Source organism: Nothoprocta perdicaria, unplaced genomic scaffold (genome assembly GCF_003342845.1).
Source record: "Nothoprocta perdicaria isolate Ctin4 unplaced genomic scaffold, notPer1 scaffold_26, whole genome shotgun sequence".
In the NCBI taxonomy this organism is placed as follows: Eukaryota; Metazoa; Chordata; class Aves; order Tinamiformes; family Tinamidae; genus Nothoprocta; species Nothoprocta perdicaria.
In genome coordinates this window covers 3,165,853-3,182,902 of record NW_020455488.1, presented here as the reverse complement: position 1 = coordinate 3,182,902, position 17,050 = coordinate 3,165,853, and the positions used below count along the sequence as shown (strand labels likewise).

Genomic DNA, 17,050 nt, shown 5'->3' with positions numbered 1-17,050 from the left:
GTCCCTGTGTTTTCAGGAGTACCAGATCTCTGCTGGTTTCTGCAGGACGCGGGTCTTTTTTGTTGTCAGCCCAGCCAGCCCTGCAGAGCCTTGTGAGACCTTGTCCCTCACACGGCAGCTTTGCAGCCTCTGCCTCTTTCACTCGCCATCTGCTCCTCAGTGATGTCCGTTTGTTCCTTCCTTCCCCAGTCCCAGCAACTGCCCTTCTGCCACCTTCATGCCTGCACTGAGGCCTCCCACGCTGCATATCTGTGTGTCCTTGCCAGGCCTGCTGCAGTCCAGCTCCTACCTTTCCTAAAGTGGACCCGTGATGCCACCGGGGGCTGTGCTGGTGTTTCCCTCCAGCATTAAGGGAACAGAGGTTAGAACCTGAGGGCTCATATTCCCGTCTGATCTTCCCTCCTGCCCTCCTCCACCCCAGCCTCCCACAGAAGTGAGTCCCTACTTACGAGATCAAAGTCATGTTTCTTGAGGGCTTCTGGAAGATCCTTATTATCGCCATTTGTTACATTGCTGTCCTTGTTTTCTCTCATTCCCTAATCTATTTCCAGCTGCCTTTCTCCCTTGTTCACTAAACTTGAATTATAGCAGGCCTCTGTGTACTGTCCAGGATTCATCTAGTAATCGATCATCCCTCCTCAGCTCTTTTCTCTCAAACCCACCTCGCTAGTTCTCCCCTGGCTTTGCTGTTCCTTACTGGCAATACAGCTGCTGCAGTATATCTTACTTTGGGCAATTAAGCACATGTCTTTCCATGTGTGAGCACGAGTGTGCAAACTTTCAGCACTGCCTAAGATGTTTATGAACAGATGGTGAATTAACTGCTTGGGTTAGGGCATCTGCTTTTGCAAATGTTGGTTTGATTTGGACTAAATATCCCAAACATTATATTTAAATATAATAACAGGAACGGAGAGCAGAAGTTCTTGCCTGTTGGCGGGTGCCTCGGTGGCTGGGAGTGTGTAGGAGAAGCCCTGTGGAATGTGGATGTTAGCATATCAAAGCAGAGTCAACAGGGAGATGATACCCTCCTTCCTGTGGTTCCAGTTAATTCTGTAATTAAGCAGCTCCTGCTGTCAAGCTGGATGGAGAGGATTTATTAAGGTGCTGTCCTCTAGGGTAGCAGGGGCTTGCCAAAAGGGAGGAGTCACCTTGAAGTGATAGGGGATGTCAGGCTGAACAAAGAGCAGATGCCAAATAAACAGGATATTTCTTTTTATCTCCTCCTTTGCTGAGCTCTTAGATTCTAGTGCTTTATCATAAGAGTATAGAAAATGTGTCCTGGAAAGGACTTCAGTGGTCATTTAGTGCATCCCTTGCTCCAGGGCAAGGTGAGTGATACTTGTTCCTGATGGATCTCTCTCTGCTGTTAGACTAATTAGTATACATATTTTTTCCTGGATTGTTGTGAATGTTATACCTCTCTTCAGCTGCAGTCAGCTTGGTGAATAATCGTCTGTAATCACAAATCCTTTCTGAACGACCCTGGAAAGGTATGTGGTTTTCAGAGATGCCAATATGAAATCTCTGGAGGTTTTCAAAGGTTTTCAGCTCTGCGTTGGCATAATGCAGTGTTAATAATCTGTCTGGCATGTTTTTACAGGCTTTGGTTAAAGCCCATCCTAGGCTGAAAAGGTGTTAGGACATCTGTCGGCTCTCTTCACCTCAACGTGTTTGCTGTCTCGAGCCACCTGTTACTGACCAGGGGACAGGCTGGGCCCTTCTGCCCTGTTTCCAAAGGATTCCTCCACCCCAGCGTTTGCATCTCATCCGTCTCTTCTTTGATGCTTGCAGAGGGAGGTTATCTGTGACACAGGATGCTGTGAGAAAGAGTGTGGGATTTAATGCAGAGTGGTGAAGAAGGCAGAGAATAAAGACACGTAAGGAAGGAAGAGATGGGGGCCAGAGGTAGTGAACTGACTTCTGAGTGTGCCTGGGTCTGACTTTTCTGTCTTCCTCTATGCTTGGGGGAGGATGTTCCTCCTTAAAGTTATAAGAGGAGCTGAGTTCTGTGATATATTGGGCTTTTCAACTGCCTGGGCAGCCCCTGGAATGCTGCAAGAGACTGCTGAAATCAGTGAATTAGCACAGTGTAAATCCAGGGCAAGTACCGTTAGAATCAGTCTCTTGACATCTTGGGGAAGTCTGTGGGTGGGCAAATAAACCAAGGAGCAGATGAACGACCCATGCTTTAAACTGACAAAACCACAGGAGGTGGCCCAGGGCACACAGAGCCCTGCGGAAGCAGAGACAGCTAAAACAAACTGGCCATGCTGGGGAGGGTGTTCCACACCTGCCGTTAATTGCCATCCTGCAGGATAATTGAAGAGAGGAGGATGATGGCAAAAGCCTTCTTCAAGTACTAAGGCTTGCTGAATCTCTTATATGGAAGGTGTAGAGTAAAGCAACTTGCATGGGCAAACCCAGGCTAGATGTCAGCTAATCCCTTTGAAAGCTGGTGGAATGCATTCCAGCAGAGTATTCCCAGTGCTGAGCAAGTATCTCCTGTAAAAACTAATGTGCATTTCATTCCCTTCTGCTGCTAGGACTGTGTTCTGGGTCCTAGCAGCGTTATCTACATTACCTGCTCTAGAGGTGTCTATGTTCTGCCACAGCTAGTTATTGTATCAGTGAGAGGTTTTATTTGTTACTTTTCTAGGGTACGTGTAATGAAAATCACAAGATGGAGAGAGTAACTACACTTTCAGCTATTTATTTTCCTTGCTGGGCTCTTGGGATTCTGGCAGCAGTTATGCATACTGGAAGTGGCAGTGTTTTCAGAGTTAGAAGAAAAGAGATTTTATTGGGCACTATAAGACATCAGTCAGTCCCACAGGGAAGATGTCCAGCCACAGAGTACATGCAGTTCTGGGAGAGCATATGAAACCTCTGCAATTCATGCTGATTTTGCGGGAAGGAGCTGAGTGTTTTTAGTGGTCCTGTTGAAATTTGGCTAAGGTAAGGTCCCCAGAGTCAGAAGGGTCAGATTTCATGGCCACGGACGTTCACAGCAAGTTTGCTAGATGGAAAGAGTCAGAATCTGAGCATAATCTCAAAAGGGATAGTGGCTGTTTGTGTCACCTTACCTGTTATTTCAGCGATGTGTCTTAGTTCGCCTTTCTGTCAGGTTGATGTAGGATGTGGTAGGCCCTCAGTGAGGTGTTAGACACCAGCTTGGGAATCTGGTGTTAAAACGTTTGCAGTGCAGGACAACAGCATGTGGCCAGGAGTCCAAGGAGCAAAGCTTATGTGGCTTTAGCTTGGGATTCCCTCCCTAGGGATTTCCTGCAGTCCAGATCACCATCTCCATACCAGTGCTCATGATTTCGCTTGCAGAGCAGCTCTGACAGCTCTCAGAAAGCTGGTGCTGTAAACTTAATAGTTCTTCCAGGTGTCTTTGCCAGCTGAAAGAAGGTCGTGTGCATGAAGGTGTGCGTGGCCCACCTGCCTGTGTGATACGTCGACCTCAACTCGGCAGAGTTGTGAGCCCTCCTTTGGAGGACTTCTACTCTCTCATTCTGGACATTATCTGAGTCCTTGCCTGGTCCTGCGAAGAGGGTTGGTTTGAACAAGGCCCATTTTGCTTTGGTTTCTTGGTAGAGTTCAGCCATCTCCCACCCTGAAGGGAATATAAGCCCTCAGCCAGGAGTGGATTTTTGCTGCCCAGCAAAGTTGAATTAATTGAGCTGATTTCTTCTTACTATTTATCTCTTGTTTATCCTCCAGAGATTGAGACAGATGACAGGCCATATTTTCCGTACTTTGAATAAGTACAAACAGAGGAAAAATGGTATCTGCATTATCAGCATAGAATTTATTTATTTTCCTCACAGGCACATGGAAAATAAGTTTATCATTTGCCTTTCCTATAAGGGTAAATGTGTGCTTATGCAGAGGCCTATTTGATAGACATAGGCTGTAGCTGACTTTGCAGTGCCCAGGAGCCAGTTGCATTGAATGGTCCATGGCCTGAGAAACTTTTCCTCTGAGAAAATACTTGAATAGGTCAAAATATTGTGACTTGCTGTGGGTACAGCGTTTGACAGAGTTGTTTCTTGTTTTCCTACCGAACTGTAGCTGTTTCATGTGCATTGGATGTTTGCACTATAATTCCATAATGACTCTATTGTTTCCAGTGTGGTTTTCATTAAATACAGTGACAATGAAAATTATTGCTAAGGAAAACAGTTTCCATACGTGAATGTTAAGCTCTAATGGAAACCATCTTGCTGCTGCAAGATGAACAGAAATTGGCATCTAAATGACTATCCACAACTAAGCCAAATTAATCTGTGCCACAAAAATTGCATGTCTGGGCTTGAATTGGCACATCCTTGTAGATTTGAAGGAACGGCTCACCCCCTAAGCTGCTTCTGCATGATTCCTGTAAACCAAACTTACGCCTGGAGGTTTAATAGGACAGGGGTGGTAGTGGTTGTGGCCTGGGTGTTGTACATGCTGGAGTGGGTCCTTCCATGCAAAGAGCTCTTTTTGCCCATGTGTCAGTGACTTCTGGGGCCTTTATTCAGCTGTAGAGCAGTAGTTGTGTTATCACCTATCCTAAGGGCAGCTTAGCAGAAACTTGTTCAATGTTTGTGAAAAGCTTGGAACCTTTTGTATGTAGACATTACAGAAAGGAGAAATATTTTTCTTTTTTAAATACCACAAGCGCTCAAAGATTCCCCTGGTGAGCGACTTGATGAGTAAATGCAGGCAGAGCATCTCTGTCAAACATATCATCGTAATAGAACGAAAAGGCAGAGCATGAATCACTTCTAGGATTTCCTGATTTTACTTGTGTAGGATGTTAGAGAGAGGCTACGGGAGTGTAATTGATGGCAGTTGCACACAGAGATCATGGGAGGATGAGAAAAACACAGCACCAAACTGCCCACGGAGGTGAATGAGAAGTTTGCTGTGTGGATGTGCAGTGAGTCTCCATCTGTGCGGCGCAGACTTCAGGCCTTCGAGCTTGGCACCCTTCCCTGCAGCAAACACATCGAAAAGAGGAAAGCCAGCCAAGTTTTAATCAAGTAAAAGTTCTATGTCCAGAGGTGGCTGGCAGAAGGAGAGATTAAGGTATTAGGAGTGCAATGAAAACAAGACATTAGAGAGTTGAAAGCTGGAGTACCTGGGCAAGCCACTCGCTGAGCAAATATTCCAGTCGGCAGAAGGAAGCCCAGAGTGTTTCACTTCGGGGGAAATGTGAACCCAGCCACCAGCCCTTCCTCCAGCTCTGGCTATTGCCATGACAAAGATGTAATATCCTAATGCCTAGCTGAGCTGGTAGGATAAATGTAATCATTCCCCTGAAGAGATATTGCTAGCAGAGGGCTCATTAGCTGACAGAAAGGCCAACAGCTGCAAACTGTTTATGTATGACAACTTTTTGGATAAATCTGAGTTTACACAGTTGCTTGTGTCCTAGGGTTTGCTGTGGAAGTGCGGATAGCTTTGCGTGTTCAAACCCAAGCACAGAAGTTATAGGCTGTAATTGTGCAGTTTCTCATGGGAGAAGCAAACGAACAAGCAAAAAACCCTCACAGTTCATTTAAAAAAAAATAATTTGCTTTCTCTTTAATACTATTGTTTCTGCTTGCCCTATTTTAAAAACAGATTTGTGGTAGCTGCTGAGGGCTAGCAGTGGATCTGGGAAGATAAGGACTGTGTGAAGAAAGAGTGTTGACTGTGTATTTCTCTCAACCCAGAGTGAGTTGTGGCAGAGCAATAATCAGTTCAACTTTCTCCCCTTCTGTTTCATTTTCATGCACCTGTCTCCTTGCCAGGGCCGGATGCAGAACTGCCAAATGAAGAGAAGTTACTCCAAGCCTGGTAGAACTGCAGCATGCCAGAAATTTCATGAGCATGTCTGAATGCAGGAAGTTTCCATTTCAATTCTGGAGAATCAAAAGGCTCAGATAAAAATCTTGAATTTTTAGAGATGAAACCAAATAACAGTTTCCATCCATCCCAGTGGAGAAAATAAATCATATTTATGCAGCTACCAAGGCATTGTACTACTGTTATTTTCAGCTAAAGGTGTCTTCTCTGTGTATCAATTACGTGGATTACCGCGTGGGTTACAGAGAAGTTTCATTGATTCCAGCAGTTCAGATGTATTTGCTAAAGAACTGTGGTGCTTCAGCAATTTGTAGATCAACAGCATATCTGCTGTTTCTGTTGTAATCAAAATTCATGGAAAGATACATTGGTCAAAAGATAATTAGTCTCATGGAATGGTTAGATGCAAAATACATATGTAAATACATGTTTATGCACGTTTGTGTATTTTTTACATTTTGAAGCAAATGGTTTTTCAGAGTGAGTTTGCTACAACAGTTTGTTAGTACCAACTTGCTGCTCTGGAATGACTCTTACTGATCTACTCAGGAGTTGAAAAAATGAACCTAGTGGGAAGATCAACTTCTATAGTGCAGAGTTTTCTGCTTTTCTAGGATTGAGCTTCCTAGGCCACTCCTGGATAAACTGCTCCCTGGACTATGCTGCAACAAATGTAATTAACAATCACGATAATAACTGTAGCTGCCCATGTTTCAAAATTATTTGGAATTAGTATTCCAAATATTATAAAATGTTCACAAAGAACTGACACTAAGCACTTGGGTGGGGGGAGGGAAACACCAAAAAAGATGACCAAGAGTGTATAAAAGAGCTACTGTAGTTTCTTTTCCAGTCAGTAATGAATGTAAAAGTTCTTAATTGTAAGTTTTACACCACTCAGTAATGAGATTTTTAGCACAGACCACTGTTCCAGGCAGTCAGCCTTCAGTATTCAGGATTAGAGCTGCTCAAGGGAGACTGTAGAAGATTTGGCACTTGAGGCATTCATGATTTATATTACTTTTTAATTTATGTTTAACTTCTTTCAAAACCTCGCCAGAACTCCAGACTATTTTGCTCTGCCACATCTTCCAAACATGGAAATATTGCCCCCTTCCATCTCCTGGTGCCAGCAAACACTGAATCAGTCTTGTTTTCTGAAGTTTATCACAAAGACTTCAGCATGAATCATTTCAAGCTAAGCTTGCTTGCCTGCCTCACCACTGAGCTTGAGTTACAATACTGCCTTGTTTAGGTGGAGCATAAAGGCAGAATAATCAGGGTTTGTAGTAAGGACAAAATGCTGTCAAATCTTCCGGTAGCCACCCTGCTTTGGTTGCTGCTGTTGTCTATGCCTGAAACTGCTGCAGTTSAGCTGAAATGCCCCTCTACGTTCATTAAATGTGGACGGCAGCAGAGTTGGATTCGTTTATTATAGAGCCACGTTTGTACCGTCTTTTCTGATTGCAGCGTGGTGGGCTATGTACCCCAGGCTCTAAAAGAGTTTCTAGGAGTGGCTTTTGGGGGAATGATAGTTTTGTCCCAGGGTTTATAGCCTGGCACAGCGGGCAGAGCCTGGACCAGACGAGATGGGTGAAGGGCAAATCCTCAGCCTCACTCACCTCTCCTTGCTCAACTGGGGCTTGGGATCCCCAGCAACCCCTGGACCATCCAAGTTGTGTCTCCTCTCTGTCCATGTGCTTAGGTCTCCGCCTCAGCAAACTTCTTGAGCTCTTCCTGTGGGAGAGGCAGCTGTGGACACATTAAGACTCACCAGGAGGGTTCCTTTCTTCAGCTCACTTTCAGGTGCTGGGAGAAGATTTAAGAATTGTAAAATGTGACAGAAAAGGCAAATCTGAAGTAGCAGAGGGTTGGACAAGTCACATAATTGTTCCTTTCCAGCCCTAGCTTCTGTGACTCAAATGTTCAATTTTTCCTTCCCTTAAATCAAAATCTGGCTGTTCCTCTTAATCCCCAACCTTCTTCCATTGGTTTTATAGTAAACTAACATTTCCCCAAATTCTTTTTTCATTCAGTTGAAAGCGTTCCCAGAAATTGCTGATCCCAAGTAGTCTTGGAAGCGAAAGACTGTTATTGGTAAGGGTGGTGTTATTTATAGGTTCGCATAAAAATGCATGGTAGCAGATAGAAATGAGGAAAGCTGTTGGCTCTCCCTTTCCAAAGTCCACCATGGATGTTCTGTGGCCGGTAACTCCAAGGGAAGGTGTGCTCAAAGCAGAATGCTGCAGATGACTGTGGTTGCAGTTCTGTTCTATGACTGGTTCTTTGGGCTATCAGTTGTGTGAGTTGAGGGTGCAATCTCCTCCTCTAAGCAACATACTACTTTCTGAGTAATTTTTTGACACTTATGATCATTTTTAGGGTAAAAAGTCTGTCTAAGAGTACTGAAGTGCAGACTTTCATGGCGATTGGTTTAAAGAGATTAAATCTTAATTATATTTTTGTCATTAGCAAAACTCATATTAGAACTGGACTTCCAGGCTCAAAGTTTTGCATCATTTGCACAGAAACAGCTTTGTCAGATCTGACAGAAGAAAAAGTGAGATCGTGTTTGTGGTGCCCAGTGGAAGTCTGTGCATTAAAGGCAGCCAGATACTGTCTACCTGTCTAGGGAAGACAGGGCAATAGCAAGGAAATAGGTCTCTTGTCTTCTGGTAGAAAATAAATATGTCTGTTTGAAAAACATAAAGGGCACATATGGAAGGGCTTGATGCTTCTTCAGCGTGGCAGAAGGCTTTGTGATCTGGCAGGTTGAGTTTAGTACATAGGTTGCTGCATGCTCTTTGGAAATCCTGTCCTTGGTGTCTGCTTGAACTGCTCGTGTGCCATTTGAGATAGCAGTAGAGGACTTGGCCCCTAGAGGCATCCTTATTCTCCTTCTCTGCCTTGAATCTCTGTGCAGAATTCCAGCAGCTCTGTGTTCTGGGTGCAAGATGAAACAGGATCCCAGTAGCAAGCTGTCTGACAAGGATGCCAGCACAAAACTTCCCCAAAAGTACACTAGCATTTTGTGCAGAGGACAGTCTGCATGCAGGAAGGGCATCTGAGGATTATTGCTTTTCCACAGCAGAAGTTTCATGCTGTGACTTCTGAATTCCTTTTTGACTGCGGCCTACGACCATTTCTGGTGCCCACACAAACAGGGCCAGAGAGAACTGAGCAATTGTCTGTGGGATCAAATCCTAATTTCCACTAAGTCATAGGAGGCTTGTGCCACCTTTGTTGCCTTTGTGACTCACTACCTGTAGTCTGCCAGCTTTTCCGTCTCTGCTCCGCTTTCTTTCTTTAAGTATGAAAATAAGGGAAAATGGAAGATCTCTTCAGAGTCTCACCCCCACAGAATCCTGGAAGTCAGGTGAAGTCCATTTCAAAGCTTGTTAAGACTACTGCACTCTGTCTTTCTATGCTGTGGAAGAGGATGCATTAATAGACAAGATTAAATGAATTCTTCAGTCTCTATGGACAGTGAAATATATTTTCCAGTGAAATCAGTGAGGGCGAGCTTAGCTTGAGCTGTTTCCTGTCTGATGAAAATCTAGGCTGATTTCTCTGTAGGATGACGATCAAATTTCTTGGATGTTTTTTTGAGAAACTACTTCAATATTTTCCATACGAGTTGCATTTTTTATCATTTTGGCTAAGCTGCTGTTGTCTGCTTTGAGTGTATGACCTGCTTTGCCAGTTCTGATGTACATATTCTCTGTTCCTGTGGCAGGGATTGCTTACCTGGGAGGTGTCTGCAGTGCCAAGAGAAAATGTGTTCTTGCTGAAGACAACGGTCTCAATCTGGCATTTACAATTGCACACGAACTTGGGCACAAGTAAGAACTGATCCTTTTACATAGAGAAATAATAATTTTTTCTCATGTCAGTGTAGTAAACTTGTATTTTGAGCCATACAGGAGGAGTTACTGATGTGGCATGTTTGTGATGATTTCAAAACTGATTCATCAAGCAAATGGATGAAGTAGTTTTTTGAGATATTGATTTCAACACACACAAATCTTTTCTAGTTTGACCGTTTCCAATTTTCCACTCTACATTTTGATTTTGAGCAGTGCGAAGAGGTCTTGTTCCCCGATATGATTGTTAATAGTAGTTAGAAACAAATTCTGCTTGTATTTGCACAGTAGAACATCTCCAGGACAATAACTTCAAAAACTTTCAACTGTCTAAATTTTCTCGAAATTTCAGGGGTGTCTCTAAAGGGATTTAGTAATTATTTTACTTAAAGTTTCAACTTTGCTTGGGAAATAATTTATTGTGGCAGAATTTGTAAATATCCACATTTTGAAAATCGCTTAAATGCTATTAGTAGATGAACAGAAAAAAATGTCATGTCACTTGATTTATCAGCTCAGTCACAGCAGACTAACACACTTTGAAGGCTGACTGGAAAAAATAGCCGACAATGTGATACATTGGAGTTTGAAATTTGCAGAATGAGGTTATTAGGTACTTTCTGCAGGTGACTAAGGACTTGAAACTGCTTATAAATATTCCCTGGGCAGAAGGAAACAAAATGGACTGGAAAAGTAATTTACTGTAGCTTCTTAATGCAGTTAATGAGTTACCCCAGAGGTCAGGAACCATGCTTACTGCTTTCCAGGCTAAGTGTAATATGCACTTACTCATAATACTTACAGGCTTTTTTCCCTTTCCATTGACATCACTTTGGTTGCACTTTGTCACAGTAAAACTGTGTAATGTATAGGATTAGCCTGGGAACAAATTTATATGCGGGCAGAGGCTGCGCGTATGGGATTTTCAAGTGCTCCTTCCTTTAGCCTCTGTCTGGATGGAAGAGGGAAATCCCACGCTGTGCCTTCAGTGAGAAGCTGTGGTTAAGGTTTTTTCTACCCTCTTTACTGTTTGCCTGTTGTATCACGGAACAGTTTGAGGTTGAAAGGATCTTCTAGAGATAATCCAACCTCTCTGCTCAAGCAACATCGTGCGGAGCACGTTGCCGAGGATGGTATCCTCTTTCTGTAACAGTAATATGGATTTGATAGCTAAGTCAGAGCCAATATATTATGTTCAGATTATGGCCATCCTGTACCATGACAATTAATTATTTTATGGCAGTATATTTCAAAGCTGCCTCAATGAAGGATATTTAAGTTACTAGCAAAAACGACAAGATGAAAATGAATCTCCTGTTCACCCTCCACTGACACCAAAGACAACTGAGCCAAACCAAGGGTGGTTTCAGCAGGAGAAATGGAGGACATTTGGTTTTAGTTTTTATGTAAACTGCATGCCAAGATGTTAAACTGAGCCTAAGCTTAATAACAAATTAACCTGTGGGTAATGTTAAGGGAAATTCAGCATTCATCTTTGGACAGGCCAAGACCAAGAAGGAAAAATACTTGGGCTGTAGAAAGTCCAGCTGTGTAGAAGAATGAGATTGGTCTGCCCCAGCGTTTGCCAAGTTTCCTGGCAGAGCCTGTCAAGGTTCCCCCTAATAATGCCTTGCAAGAAACCCACAGCATAAATAGGGATGCTTTAGGATACAACCTTCCATCTGTGCAGAATATGGCAGACACCCTTCTCTTTTCTGAGTGCATTTTTGGTGGTGAGACCGCACTGTCCTTTCTCTGGCTTTCTTTTTTTATCTCCATCTTGGAAAGCATTTTCAAGAGGCACATGCAAAATATCAGAAGGGATTGAAAGAGCGTAGCTGGAAATCAGTACCCTGGAGCATCTCTGTCCAGATGCAGGATCTTTAGGCAGAGAGTTTGCTGTCACATGGGGAATTTTCTTCTCCAAAAGACCCATAGATCCCGTTGTAGAGGAAGTAAAGTGGACCCTCCATCCCTTGCTTATGTCCAGCTATATGTGTGCATAAGCAAACCCTGGTATGCCAAAGGCAGAGAGAGAGGAATAAAATACCACTTGTCTTTCATCACCTTCCTTGAGTATCAAAATCATCTCTGTATGCTGTCTTCTGCCACTGACCTAGTTCTTTCAAAATTTGACCAATTTATTAGTGTCTTTTCTGATCTTGAAGTCAGCAGGAATCTCTTCATTGCACTTAGGCCTCTGCTCATTCTGCTTTTATTGAACTGCAGCAGGGTACTCTGAGCAGGCTTGTTTCAGCACATCCAATGAAAATAGAGAAGTTGTTTGCAGGCCTTACCTACAAAGCAGAAATTAAGTGACAGAAATGTAAGGAAACCAATTACAGAGATAAAGACAGATGGTCTTCAAATTTAAAAATAAAAATCAAGGAAGGGTAGGTACTTGTTCATGAGATTTTTATTTAAAAAATGGTCAAAATTTAACATCTATGTTGGCAAAAATATAAATTTCAGGGAGTCATACTTGTGAGCTTTATTGAAGGCTGACTTCCTCATGAGTGTTGAAAAGCTGAGATTTATTACTTCTTGCCTTGAGCCTCACAAATGTTCATGGAGATCCCAAGCTCTATTTGGCATTCACAGATAGTTTCTGATGTAGAATTTGGAAAAAGTGAGTGGATTACTAATTGATGTGTCAGATTCCTAATGTACCACTAATGTCATTTGGATTTACCACAAAAACAGTGCTACAGGACAGCTGCGCTATGAAAACATGGAGGCATCTACTTAATGTAGATCCASTAGGATGATGCTTAGTGGTCCTATAAATACTTATCYACCTGTTTTAATCTGTAAGATTGCTTTTACTTGATTATTGTATTTATATTTATATAAATATATAAATTTATATAAGTTTGTTGATTTATATAAGTTTGTTGAGAAAATCAGGAAAAATGACTTAGTCCTGGACTGAAAACTCACCATGGAGCATCAATTTGTACTGAGATCTTATTTTCTCCAGAAGAGCCTAGGAAAAGGATTTCAACAAGTAGAGACTATTGAATATAAGATTAGRCTGCAAATGCTAAGTTTATCACCAGTTCAGACAGCCCCCTCTGTAAATACTGTTCATTCATCCAGCATAGTCAATAGTGGATCTTTTTAAAATAACACATTTTAATGCAACCAGCTGCTTTTTTTTTTTTTTTTTAACCTGAGGATTATGGCTAGAAATGCTATGTTCTGGACTATGCTTCMGTGGTCACAGTGGCCACTGAAGCCTTAAAAATTATATGTCCAAGGTTTTCTCATTGTAAATACCCGCTAAGAATGTTCTTACTTGTGTAAGAGCTTAAAAATGCCCTATGCCCTAGTCTAGTCAGTGGCATCCTGAATGTGCTGCCTTCCTCCCGTGAACTGTGCCAGCGTGACCTTGCTCTGAGATTGATACCCCAAGGACCACCCTGAGCAACGTGACTTTTYCCCACCCATTTCTCTTTTTGCTTGTAGCAGTGACCGTTTTCAAGGCATTTTCCAAAAGGCAGACACATTATTTTTTTAAACAAAAGCTGGGATTCATCTTTATATCCGTTATTCCRAAGTGAGGCGGGTGGGCTGCAGCCAGTGGGTTTTCAGGACAACAATGCCAGCTTTGTCACTGTKCCCGCTGCTTTCAGCAGCCTTGGCTTTCCTTGGCTTTCCCAGGGTGGGCCTGGCCGAGATGCCTGGGCGGGGAGGGAAGCTCCCCATTCATGAGCCGGGGAACCTGGCAGCGCCGGGGTGCCGAGAGCAGCCGGAGGTGGGAKGGCTGCAAGCCACGCCGTGTCGGATGCCCTTAAGTGAGTCAGAATCGACTGACAATAAGCAAGATGCAGGCTGTTGGCAGCAGCCTGAAACCACACAGCCTCAAACTTGAAGCTGAAACAGATGAGGGCAAAAACAAGTCCAAAGGTAGAAAGCCTGTAGGGCACAAGCAGCTTTGTGTTTGGAGTTAGAAAAAAGGAGTGTTTAGAACCAGCAGGTTGCTGTCCATGTTGTGATCTGCCTTTGACATACCTATTGATAGGTGTAGCTTCCTTAAAATTATTTTAGAATGTATGTTTATTTGTTAAATAATTAGGTTTAGCATTTGTGGTGTGTCTCAAGTGAGAGTAGGGCTGCATGTTAAGGAAAATGCTCTGTGGCTGTTTGCTTTGTGCCCTGACATTTTGCTGATAAACTTGTGAATAAATTACCATGTCAGTCTGTCCAGTGCAGCATCCAGCAGAGAGATTCTGCCGTGCAAATAGTTATAGCAGAGGATGTCAGTACAAGCGGAGGAGAAGGCACCTTGAACAGCTCCGAAACCTGTCCAGGAGTAGTGTCCTGTGACAGCTTGCACTGGCCAGCCGAGGTCAGCTCAGGGCAGGCACACAAGCAGGCTTCAAGGAATGAAAACAGGAAATCACCCGAGTCCTCCCACCACAGAGGTGTGAAGATTGGACTTTAAACTTAGTTACATGTAGAAGCTGGAAACTCCCCAGAGCCAATGGGACATGGACCTGAGCAGTCAGGGAGCTCCGCAGAGCGAACAAAGCCAACAGAAGCAGGTTCTCCTGCAGCAGAGTCGATGGTAGTTCTGCAGTAATGGAGCTGCTCAGACACACCATGGTAACAGTGCAAGGCAGCAGCTCTGGAAATCCATATACAGTGGAAGGACTTCTGCAAATCCTCCGGTTTTATCCTGAGATAGGATCTGTAGGTGCAGGATGTGGGAGCCGAGAAGCCCAGTTTGAAAGAACATCCTCAGCCGCCTCTGCTTTCATTAGAGCTGCTCACCATAGTCTAACCTTGAATGCCTTCACTGATGCAGGCAGGGGATTGTAGTGTTTAACTTGACTGACTTCAAATGTTAAACCTATTTTTCATCAAAGCTCCTATCTGGACTCCTTTTTTTCTGCTCTGTGTTGCTTGTTGCACGATGGCAGATGCGGAGTTTTCTTCATTTTTAAAGACAACGTATTTAGAAGCATGAACAAAGTAACCGCCAGTAGGATYGGGGGATGTTGCAGGGCTGCCAGTGAAATCAGTGGTAGGAAAAAGGCAGACCTTGCAAATGCAGYGGTAGCGTGAGTTACTCCCACGCTTTATCAGGCATCTTGTCCCTGACCTGAATTTCTGTGGAATGTTTTTCTTCTTTGCTATTGCAAAAGTACACAAATTAACTGCCAGGAAGCAATCCATCCCCAAATTACTACTCACCTCCCAAAAGGCATTAAAATCAATTTTACTGAAGTTGCAGAATCAAACTCTGAGAAGCACCAAGRTCTCAGCTCCAGGGTTATCTGGATAATTTTAGCTTCCCCTCCTGTCCGTTCCCTGAACAAGGAAGAAGTCCTGTGTGACGGGTAGTATTTCATYGAGTAATTACAGACTCTTACCCAACATGCACCCACAGAGGAACAAGTCAAGGTTCTACAGCCAATTGTAAAGGACATTATTTAGTTGGGTTGCTTTGGTGTTCCTTTATGTGCAGGCTGAGTGTTGATAGTTTGTGAGGTAGGGAATTCAACAGAGGTGCTGGGCATGGGACTCCAGCTCTGCCACACAGATTGACCAGAATGAGCAGGAACTTGGGAAGTCCTCACAAAAATGTGAATTTAATAGAGAAGAAAAGGCACCATTTGGAGCGTGTGGACACACAGGCTGCATGGGTTGGATGGTCTTGCAGGCTTTTGTGCATCCTTGGGTTTCAGTAGCAGTACTGTTTGTAAGTGGGTAGAAAACATTTGATGTATGTTGAAATTATGAGCAATAACCCTCCCAGACTTTCATCTGGGAACTAAGGGAATTTATGTGAAGCAGAAAAACTGAAGAACAGCAAGAGACTAAATAACTTGCCTTTGGTTGTAGGATGAGTTAGTAGGGGAGCTGGAATAGTTTGGTGCCTGATACCTAGAACACCCTCTGTTCTGCCTGCAGGCTGTACCCRCCTGCATTAGAAAGGTATCAGAAAAGAAGTAACTTGTTTTCAGGTGGCATGAGTTGAGCTTTGTGCTGTGACACTGGGGGGTCCTGATCCCAGAGCACTGAGTGATCACACAGGCAGTTCTGCCCACAGGGGTTCGATTTCTGCTGCCCGGTCACTACCGTTTGTGTTGGTATTAACACCCGAGGATCATGGGCACCTCCCAGTAGCCATCAATACTGTGCAGGGAGCAGCCACTCCAGCCCAAGCTAAACGGGAATGGAGTCCTGTGAGTCCACTGCCTGCGATTTGGGCTTTGCTGACAGATAGCAATTGGAGACAGGCCCTGGCTGTTACTTAGTGTTACTGCCCTGTTTTCCTTCTTGCTGAGTTCCTGCACCGTGTAGGAAGCCCCGGCACTGGTTCAGATCCCTACCCAGACGCAGGGAAGGATAGGGATGCCGGGAAAGGGTACCATGAGTGTGCTGGCAAGTAATGAACCTGTTGTAGGAGATATTTGTGTGATGGATCAGTGTGCAGCCTGTGGTGATCTGACAACATAGGCCCCTGTGACTGGACATAGGTCTTGGATGCCACTGCAGTTGTGTCTCATGGTGGGGAGTGGGGTGCAGTTCCCTCTGTGCCTTCTGTGATTCTGCCTCTGCAAAGCCCTGCGTGGCTGTTGTGGCCCTGCTGCAAAAGAGGCTGTTTGGGCACTCGCACRTCTTCCTTTGTAGGGGATGAAAATAGGGATCCATCGGATCCTGCAGGAGACCGTCCCATGCAGGCTTTACTTGAGCAAGCTCATGTACTAGGAACTGGTGCTGCCCTAAGCTGGAGCTTCCTGGGGAGCTCTGTGGAGCGAGTTGTGTAACGCAGTTACTGCCCCGTCTGCGCCTGGCTTTAAACCTCCCCGGAGCCTGTCTGCATCGCAGTGCGGAGCAGACCCGCGGTGCTGGGAGGGACTGGCTGCCGTGTAGACGTACCCTGGGGCTGCCCAAAGTGCTGGCAGCCGTCTGTACCCACCCCGGAGTTGCTAATTTTATTTTCTGCCATTTGTGTTGTAAATCTGTTGTGGAATGTCTCTCTCTGTTCCCAGGCTCCCTCCTCTCCTTCCCCTCCTCCCAGGTTTCATTCTTCTGCCACAGATAATTGCAAGCACATTTTCACAGTGAAGTTGTCCTTCTCTGTGCAGCTCCAAATGGACATAATGAAACACTGTCTATTTCATTGTGGTTCTTTGTATGTCAGAATGAGACTCATCAGGCCTAGAAAATGATTTAATAACGTATCCTAGTTTTGAAAGAGGAGTAGGTACAGCCTAAACCAGAGGAGATGCTTCTTGTGCACAGTAACRCACTGAAAGGTCTCCTTTAGACACAAAATCTATGATGTACCCAAATAGCTGGATAACAGGAGATTGAAGATAACTTTGAGAACT

At 44.1% G+C, this 17,050-nt stretch overlaps 1 protein-coding gene across 1 annotated transcript in view; it reads left to right on the top strand.

The window, feature by feature from the left end:
• Window positions 1-17,050, top strand: part of ADAMTS17 (ADAM metallopeptidase with thrombospondin type 1 motif 17) — a 148,025-nt gene that overhangs the window by 38,257 nt on the left and 92,718 nt on the right. Inside the window, exon 6 of the mRNA XM_026040591.1 lies at window positions 9,578-9,683. Within this exon, the coding sequence (XP_025896376.1) occupies window positions 9,578-9,683 (106 nt within the window). The remainder of the gene's footprint in view (window positions 1-9,577; window positions 9,684-17,050) is intronic.